The 9,898-nt window shown below is 42.4% G+C and overlaps 1 protein-coding gene across 1 annotated transcript in view; it reads right to left on the bottom strand.

Annotated features, from left to right (window-relative positions):
• Positions 1-910: 910 nt before the first annotated feature.
• Positions 911-9,898, bottom strand: part of LOC110488474 (beta-1,4-galactosyltransferase 3) — a 26,876-nt gene continuing 17,888 nt past the window's right edge. The window contains exons 3-7 of the mRNA XM_021560697.3: positions 9,278-9,513; positions 5,285-5,472; positions 4,936-5,058; positions 4,647-4,751; positions 911-4,422 (exon numbers count right to left, since the gene is read on the bottom strand). Coding sequence (XP_021416372.3) covers positions 4,185-4,422; positions 4,647-4,751; positions 4,936-5,058; positions 5,285-5,472; positions 9,278-9,513 — 890 coding nt within the window. The 3' untranslated portion in view covers positions 911-4,184. The remainder of the gene's footprint in view (positions 4,423-4,646; positions 4,752-4,935; positions 5,059-5,284; positions 5,473-9,277; positions 9,514-9,898) is intronic.

Here is a 9,898-nt window from a genome sequence, read left to right as displayed (position 1 = left end):
GTCTACTGTTTGGGACAGGTATATAATCTGGATATATGCAACGCTGTTCAGTTAGAGCAGAACGAGGTGACGACTAAAGGAGGGAGGGTAGTGAAGGAGGGAGGGTAGTGAAGTTTGAGGATGTGATGTTTAACAAGTCATAAGAAGGTTATGAGTGTTTGTGAAATAGTGATTTGACTGCTTCTCCAGAGGGTGGGCCACTCCCCTTAATCTGACATGTTTATGGAGAGGGGGCGAATATTATATTTGGGAGGTGGGATTAAGGAATCTAATCATTCTAATGTCCAGTGAAACTATACGTGTCCAAAAGTGACTATTTACCACTACAGTAGACAAAAGAAAATAATTCAACAATAAATGCTTTCTTGCATTGGCAAGCAGGAAACATTGGAGTGAGTTAAGGTTGTGTAAGGATTTAGGGATGATCTTGAAAGTACTATCACTTCTTCTAATGCTACATCATGTTACAGTATGGCTACAATGTTGCACATCTGGTTAGGTGACAGTGTACAGAGACAATTGGAGTGAAAAAAACTATCCGTTCTGGGAATCTTATTCCTCTTAAATCAGTTGCATCTTTAGCACCATGTCATACATTTGACTCTGTACATCATGGATCTCTAACCCTGTTGCCCTTGTAAAAAGCATTTGTTTTGTATAATTCATGACAAGAAGTTGTTACTCTTAAGAATAAGTCACTTTCCACAAATAGATTGTGTTATATCCTCTTTACAACTAGCCTGGCTGACGCGACCCACGTGACTACACAGCGAAGAGCTGTGACCGAGAGCTGTGTTAGCCAGACTATTTACAATAGTGTACAAAATGGCCTCTTGCTGCAAGACAGTTAACCAGAGCCATGTTCAGCAACAGAAATGGTAACACACTCAGTTTATCCACTTCACCAGTGTTTGACTAATCTTTTTGTTTATTAATCGTTGTATAAGGCCACTCTGGACTGTGCAGACTTCATTCAGAGAGGAGGAATTAAATCAGAAATACAGTATCACATTGTCCTTGTTACATTTCCAATGCCCTGCGGTGAGCTCCATCTCCTGGCGCAGTCACCCTGGACAGCATTCCCACATCATAATGGAGTAAAAGTCAAGTTATACATCAACTGAAGCAAACTGAAGAGTACAAATAGACATGATATGACATAATAAACCACTGCATGAAGTGTTAAAAAGGTACATGGTGCATGTAGCATACGTCTTACGAATCACTACACAAGCATACACTGTAGCATGCTTCAGGAGACTCAAATGTGAAGTCATGTCAGTGGTCTGTGTGTGGTTCTCTGTACATCCCACTCATCTAATACAGGGTCTGTGTGTCATGCATAATCAGGCTTCATATGGAGTAGAAAAGGTAAAGACAGCCTACATAGTGAAGAAGGTCATCCAAGAGATTCCTAGATCAGATAGTAGCACACACACACAAAACTCAGCATACCCGGAGTAAGTGGAATCCCATCTATTCCCATGTCAGCATGCATCCGCCAGCACAACTATCAGGCGTCCAATGCTTTCTCTCTAAGCCATCTTTGGTTTCAGCCAAGTGGCATGAGTCCTCTATGTGATACACACACAGAGGTTAAATTCCCAGTAGGGATCTAGATTAAACAATCATATTGGTCAGGGGGTCGAGACGGTGTGCAAAGAGGAAAGTCAGAGGACAAGCCATGCAGTGAGGAGGACATTGCACTGGGGAATTCTAGGGGTGACAGATTTTAGACAGCACAAAATGAAAGAATGGCTAGTGGGGTAATGCTGTAAATGCTAACCCAGTGTACCTATATCAATCTTTAAATCAGTGGTTCAGCAGAATCAGCAGAATCAGTACAACCAATGAGTGTACTACACAGTCTACAGGCATCAGTTCTCATGTCACTTACCAGTGCCTGATTCCGTTTATAGACCTAATTAGTTATAGTGGTTTCTGGTCATCCATGGACAAAGTTCCTGGTTTTCAAACCTTTCAGCCAATTTAGAGTATGGAGATAGATCCCAAGTCTCTGACTATGGAGAGTCCACTAGGACTTGAATCCCTCAGTTTTAAGCTACATTGACAATCATAGGAAACCAACATAAAAGCTCCATAAGGTAATGAACAATAATACATAAAACACAAATTGAAAAGACAAACCACCATTCTGATGTGAATATAGCCAGCCCACCTGAAGGCAGTGATTTGACCATTTCACCCGCAACTATTCTATTTGACACAAGGCAAAATGCAACCCCACATCAATGCAATCTAGGGATTGAAGGAGATAACTGGAGAAAATACACATTCTGATTGTAGCGATAAGATGAAACCCAACCATACCAAAAAGCTGTGCCCGAACTGTGAACCTACTGTGAGAAAATCCTTCAATAAATCAGCCTGATATTCAGGGCCTGTATTGTGCCTCAGACTAGGTGTTCTGATCTACGATCATGGTTGCCTTTAAGGTCATAATGAATTTAATATGAACACAGAGAACCTGATCCTAGATCTGCACTCCTACTCAGGGGGTGACTACCATGCTAACTGCAAACAGCACATACCCCTGTCAATATTCAGGAGAGCAGCTTCACTTCGTATAATATTAAACTGTAAAATCAGTTACATATGGGTCGTTCCGAAATTAGTGCCAGTTACAAATATTAAACGCCTGTTATATTAAGTGGAACATGGAACCTTTTATAAATCTGATTTAATATGAATAAAGACCATTTAAACTGCCAAAATTCAGCATTTTGACATTTCCCTCTAAGCATCCTGTGACTTCTAGGAAGATTTTAACCCACTTCATTTGAAAGCCCTAGTTATTTTGTTGCTTTGACAAAGTAATTTCTGAAGAGGTCATTATTTCATGTGATTAGTGATTCATTTTAAAGTAAAAAAAAACTGAACTCTCGTTTTACTATGATGAAATTCCTTTGTAAATATTTCTCTAGTCAAATCATAGCGTACAAGCAGGTGAGCTGGTTCTACTCTTTTTGGAAAATTTCTGGTGTTTTTTTGTGGAAAACAGAGCCGGTTGAACATAACACGTCTACCCTGTTACCCATATATAGACAGGCTAGAAATGTTTGAACAATTTAATTTGCATTAAATTGCCCCTCTCTGTTGCACACACCACAAGCTTCCATTTCCTCTGTCACAAGGGGATTTATGGCTGATTTAACCCTGTTACGGTCAACCCTGTTACTTTATTTGGCACTTACTATGATCATTTATTTAATTTAACCTCAAGATGGGAAAACGTGTTTTGAACATGTGCTCTTTATGGCAGATTGTTAAAATTGGGTGAAATCAAGTTTCACACTACTCAAAAAAGGCACCTAATTGGCAGAAAGACCCATATGCTATTGCAATATCAGTAGCATAAAATGTTTTTTTCATTTATTTATTCTATCCCCTAATCTCGCTATCTATCACTACAAACCGGTTTCATTCATAACTCTCGACCTGAAGTTCTACTAAAAAGGAAAAATAGAACAAGACAGGTTTTCTAAGGCAACGGGGGTTTTCGGCAGCGTTATAAACTCATAGAGTCCGTCTTTTTCCTCTCCTCTACCATAAGTCCCTTTCATAGAGTCAAAGTCAGTGGAGTGGTGAGATATAGCTGGAAAATCAGAACTAGGGTGGAGAATGCTACAGTAATTCATTCAGACAGACAAAGCCTCGGCCCACAGATTCTATCTAGGCAGTGGAGAGCATTGGTCTTCAAGTTCAAAGTCTCTGCTATACTATTGATAAAGTTTCAGTTGAGAATGCTGATCAGATCAGAGGAAGGAACAGAAGGAAAAGGCATGGCCTCTAGTCCAATAGGGGGAGCCACCCACCTCTCCCGACTGGAAGTCAGTTAAGAACTAATTCTTATTTACAATGATGGCCTAGGAACAGTGGGTTAACTGTCTTGATCAGGGGCAGAACAACATATTTTTACCTTGTCAGCTCGGGGATTCGATCTAGCAACCTTTCGGTTACTGGCCCAACGCTCTAACTACTAGGCTAACTGCCACCTGTAGGCATTGATATGAGGTTCAGTTGAAGGGTGAAGGCAAAGAAAGGAGCGCTTTAAGGGCCAAGGGCCCCTCTGTCACATCCCTGCTCCCAGGCATAAGTTAGGAGGGGATAGTCGGCGGCAGGAGGGTGGAGGATGGGAGTGGAGTGGGTAAAGTTGGTCCAAGTCAGTGTTTCTGTTGGAGCTTGGTTGGAGGTTTGGCGGGAGCTTCGACCGGCGGCTTTGCTGGGGCTTTGGCAAGGATCTTGGGGGACGGAGCCGTGGCATGCAGGCCTGCCTCTGTGCCGATGTGCACAGTGATGTTGGTGTAGAGGGGGAAGTAGTCACGTGACAGCACCTCATACTCCACCGTGTTCATGCCGTCCAGCTTCCACGTCTGACGCGTCTTGGCCAGCATGTTGAACCTAGGGGGAGGCAGGGAGAGGTTAGTGATGGACTATGGGTTTATTCAACAGACCTAGGTCTTATTCGACAGAGGACAACATTCAGAGGTAGCAGATGGAAATTTACAGATAGGCAGCACATTCTATTAAAATAATCTGAACTTGTCACCCTACTGAATGGACCCCAGCCATACACAAACACATGCATGCAATGCACACACGTGTGTGTCAGTCCTGTACCATACCTCCTGGGGTTCACGTCGTTTCCCTTGTCCAGCTTGTGTTTGATCATCTTGTATCTGCCCACCTTCACCGATGGACGAGAGATGAACATCCCTCCTAGGGATACTCTGAGAATGGGAGAGAGGGATCGGAAAGGAATTTTAATTGAGTTATTATCAATTATAAATAATAGGGTTATTCAGTGTCTTTAAATGTTATCCTTTTGTTAGACAGAACAAACCACAATGGGTCCATAGCTCAATGAATTGGCTCAATGTTCCACCCCCAAAACTCCCAAGGACCCCCTCTCACCTGACTCCAATGTCATCGTCCTCTCCTCCCCAGCCCCAGTAGTTGTTGGGGAAGCCGTTCATCTTCAGGTAGTGCAGTGGAGACAACGCTGACACCCCTCCGAAATACATCTTGTATGGCAGCCTAGGAGAATGACAGCAGATTCAAATAAAAATGAAGGATCAGATAAGGAACAAGAGAACTCAGAAATTAGTGAAGCCACACAATGAAAGAACTAGAGTATTCACAACTAAAATGGAATACATTGTGTTGAATAAACTTGTGAAAATCCAAGAGAGACTTACAGTGAAAAGAGGAACTAATAAACCATGAGGGGAAAAAGAAGCCAAAATAAAGAGAATAGACTGACTTGTATCCAAACTTGTCCATGGCGATGGCGGTGTGCTTGGGGTTGGCATCGCACATGTAGGTGTTGCGGTCGTCCTCAGGGATGAGGTCCACATCATGGAAGAACAGGCAGTCCCAGTCCTCCTCCCGCATGGCCTCTCGGAACCCAACGTTCATCAGCTTGGCCCGGTTAAATGTGTAGTTACCAGCCTAAAGAGGGACAACAGACAGTTATTTTTTAGAGACCCTTACGCCAGCAACAACCAAAAAATATTCAATCTTGACATGGTTTCTATACAAATAACAATAGGTTATTCAATATGAACGTTCAGTATTTCCCCTAGGATTTTTTTTAGCAGCGGTGGCAAGGGTAGCAGGGTCCATTGCTGCAAGTGGTAGCGCAATGACATGCTAGCTGTTCCCATAGACTTCCAGTCATTGAGCTAATGACTATCCATTTAAAAGCTTGTCTCAGCAGGACGATAGCTAGATAAAGATATACATGGAAAAAAGTATGTGGACACCTGCTTGTCAAACATTCCAAAATCATGGGCATTAATATAGAGTTAGTCATCCCTTTGCTGCTATAACAGCCTCCACTCTTCTGGGAAGGCTTTCCTCTAGATGTTGGAACATTACTGCGGGGACTTCCTTCCATTCAGCCACAAGATAATTAGTTAGGTCGGGCACTGATATTGGGCGATTATGGCCTGGCTCGCAGTCGACATTCCAATTCATTCCAAAGGTGTTTGATGGGTTTGAGGTCAGGGCTCTGTGCAGGCCAGTCAAGTTCTTCCACACTGATTTCAACAAACCATCTCTGTATGGACCTTGTTTTTTTGCACAGGGGCATTGTCATGCTGAAACAGGAAAATGCCTTCCCCAAACGGTTGCCAATTAAGAATTCCGTTCACTGGAACTAAGGGGCCTAGCCCAAACCATGAAAAACATCCCCAGACCATTATTCCTCATCCACCAAACTTTACAGTTGGCACTATGCATTAGGGGTCAGGTAGCATCCGCCAAACCCAGATTCGTCCACCGTACTGCCAGATGGTGAAGAGTGATTCATCACTCCAGAGAACGCGTTTCCACTGCTCTATAGATTAACTGATTTGTTGGAAAGGTGGCATCCTATGACGGTGCCACATTGAAAGTCACTTTGCTCTTCATGTACAGGCAATTCTACTGCCAATGTTTGTCTATGGAGATTGCATGGCTGTGTGCTCGATATTATTTCATCTGTCAGCAATGGGTGTGGCTGAACTAGGCAAATTCACATTGAAGGGGTCTCCACATACTTTTGACCATTTGGTGCATAAATCATATTTGGGCCCCCGCTGCTAAATTAATATAGGGTAAACACTGACAGTGGTTCCATACATGACAACACAATGACATATTGTGTCCATACAACATTAATGTTTTTTTTAATACAGTTTACTCTCCGTTAGTGGTCTCGTAAAGCCGACCCTAGGCAACACAGGTCTGGTTACAATGTCTCTGTTGGCATAGAGGAACTACGTCACTGCCTAGGTTACTACTTTATCTGCTTGAATAAAACCACTGCAAAGGTTTTGCCTGCAAACTTTGGTTTTGAATCGCATTAGTGGAAACCAAGACTGGTCTCAGGGCTGGTTGTAGCTACATATTTTCAAGTCACGTCAGGGACATGCTCCTAACCTGCTATGAAAAGTCACTTCCTCTTGTCAAATCCGGCAGACCTGCCCTGAGAGCAGTGAAATGATCCACTAATGATACACAGCGCTCTGGCCTCGTGATTTGTTGGGGCAGTGTCCGGAAGTATATATATTTTTCCCTTATCGACAGGCATTGAATTACTAGTTCCTGTTACGGATACCATTATCCTGTGTGTGTGTATTCTGTGTGTGTTTCTTTTCTCTCTGTCTCCCCTCACAGGTGAACATCATCACTCCCCAATCAGTCAACAATCAACCCATCAATCAGAAGACACACCTCCTCCTGTTTCCTACCCTATCACAGTTCCTTCCCCATGGTTTAAAAACCCCATCATTTGTTTGCTCAGGAGCTCAATCTTTGTAATGCCATGTGGGTAGATCTCTGTTCTTCATAGATTTCGGTAGCTCAATCTTTGTAATGCCATGTGGGTAGATCTCTGTTCTTCATAGATTTCGGTAGCTCAATCTCTTTGTTAATGCCATGTGGGTAGATCGCTGGTCTTCATAGATTTCAGTAGCTCAATCTCTTTGTTAATGCCATGTTGGTAGAGCTCTGTGTTTGACTCGCTCTCTGTGTATTAATTAACCTTTCCTTTTGTTGGAGCACCTCCAAATCCCTTTGTCATCTCCTGTGAGTATTGTTTTGGTTATGGTGTTTGTTGCTGGTGGGAAAAGGGGGAAACCAAGACAAGTCGCCCATGGGCATACACTACCCGTAGGTAAACTTTGTTAAACACACTAGTTAGAACTGGGCGGACCACCCACTGTATTTTTGGTTAGTTAGTTAGCTGTTATTAAAGTAGGCTAGTCTAGCTTAGGGGTGTTTTTGTATATTTATTGTTTATTTCCTTGGGTCCAGCTCAGCCCCTTTTTCCTGCTCCCCCCATTACCGTGTGTTTATAAATAAACCCTGAGTTTGACGGTATTATTTTGGTTGTCGTGGTTATTTCGTTCACACTCACTTTGTCACAATTATAATTTACATGAGTTATGTTACGGGTCTCACTACCATCCCCCCTAGACTGTCGGGCCAAAAGGGATTCGTAACAGTTCCTCTATGCCAGAAGAGTCCATAATTGAAACCAGACCCTAGTCACCTGCAACTATTCAACATGGAAATGAATTGTGTCATCTACATACAATGAAATCAATAGTCTGATCATTTACAGTACAACGGATCACCTGTAAAATTGATACAATAGTACAGCATACTCAAATGGTTGAATAATATTCACAAAATTAGGATTTAAAACATCTCAAGAGGATTACACCTAATCCATGGCAAGATATGACATTTGAGAGCATCACTGAGGTCAATAGAATGAGTAGTATTTGTCCCTGTGGTTCAGTATGTGTGTGTGTGTGTGTGTGTGTGTGAGAGAGAAACTATATGACAGCTGAAGACATGCAGATGCTTGAACTGCTACTAGCCTGCAATCTGGCACTGGTTATGCAAAAATACTGCACACATGCAGAGTCATGAATAAATGCTTTAGGCATGATGCTGTAACATCTTTCTAATGACAAATGCCTTAGCGTCTCAAAATTAACCTGGCTCTAACTTGGTAGAGGTTTCATATGTTGCAGGTAAACAACAAGCAGGCAGTGACAACTTGACTAACAGTGCGAGGGTAAGACAAAGTGCGTGTTTAATGTGTAAGCAAAGTTGTTAAGAAGATTAAGCCTTCAGGTGAGCATCTTTCAACCACAAGGCTGTGTGTGATTCCATGGTAGGACACCAGAGGGTGGTTTTGATCTAGGCTGAATGTATACTTGGCCTCACCACTACAGCTAGAAGGTAGGCCAATTGAATATGTTTTTTGGTCAATTGTAGGAAGTGTAAAGAACATCTTCATACGGATAGGCTGTGTTACAGATTGCACAATCAATTGATAACATTAATGTTTTAAAAACAGCAATCAGCAGTTGAAACAATAGTTTTTCACAAACCCATTTTGGTAAAAGGCTGAAGGATGGGGCTGGAGAAGTGTGTAACCACTCCAATTCATAGAGGTACGGATGCAAGGACTGACCATTCATGACATAGTTTTAACCATGTTTTCAGGCTAAACAGTGTTTGTTTACATTTACTTTGTTTACAAACATTGGCGTAAAACAAGCTTATATTTTGGGTTCTCATGGAGTGTGACAGTTGAACTAAGCTCATGAGGTATTTCATTTATAAGTTATATTGTTCAAGAATCAAAATGGGTACATCTTCATTTATACACCTAAAAATGTATGTAGCAACTGAAGACTGCCCCTTTAAAAATTAACCTTCTGAAAGTGTGTGTGGCTGCACATTTGCATTTCACCTGGTGGATGACATAGATGCCGTAGTTGAGCTGCTGTCGCTGTAGGAATGGGTGAAGGTAGTAGAGGAGGAACTTCAGGTGGTGCTCCCTGTTTCTGTGGGGAATTATTATGGCGGTGCGGTGCCGCGCCTCACAGTCAGGCGGCCTGTAGCGCCCCCCGCGGACCACCAAAGGATTCTTCCGCACCACTTGGGCCAGTGTCAACCCGGAGGGGAAGATGACGTGGATTGGTCCACCTGAAAAGAGAAACGGGGTGAGAGGAAGCCAGATGTCATAACAGCATTTTATTGCTATACCTATATCATAACACACACCAATTAATTAAAAATCAGTAGGTTGTCCATGCTAGTATGCTCGTTCTAACAGGGTTTTTTGGATTCGAGAGCAAAACTTTTACATGAGGCGACAGCACAGAATGCAGCGTGCGCCCTTTTATCCATGCTGTTCTGTCGTCTCTCAAAAACATTGCATCTCCAATCCAAAATGCTGCAGTAGAGACAAAGAAAGTTTTAGCTTCACTGTCCAAATAAATACGTAGGGGAGCGTAGGCTATGTAGCCTATGTGCTTTGAAGTTTGTCACGTTTTTTTTCATTGAAAAAAAGTAGGAAGTTGGACACAAG

This window comes from Oncorhynchus mykiss, chromosome 2, assembly GCF_057628025.1.
Source record: "Oncorhynchus mykiss isolate SJ-2025 chromosome 2, ASM5762802v1, whole genome shotgun sequence".
Classification (NCBI taxonomy): domain Eukaryota; kingdom Metazoa; phylum Chordata; class Actinopteri; order Salmoniformes; family Salmonidae; genus Oncorhynchus; species Oncorhynchus mykiss.
This window is presented reverse-complemented; position numbering and strand designations above follow the sequence as displayed.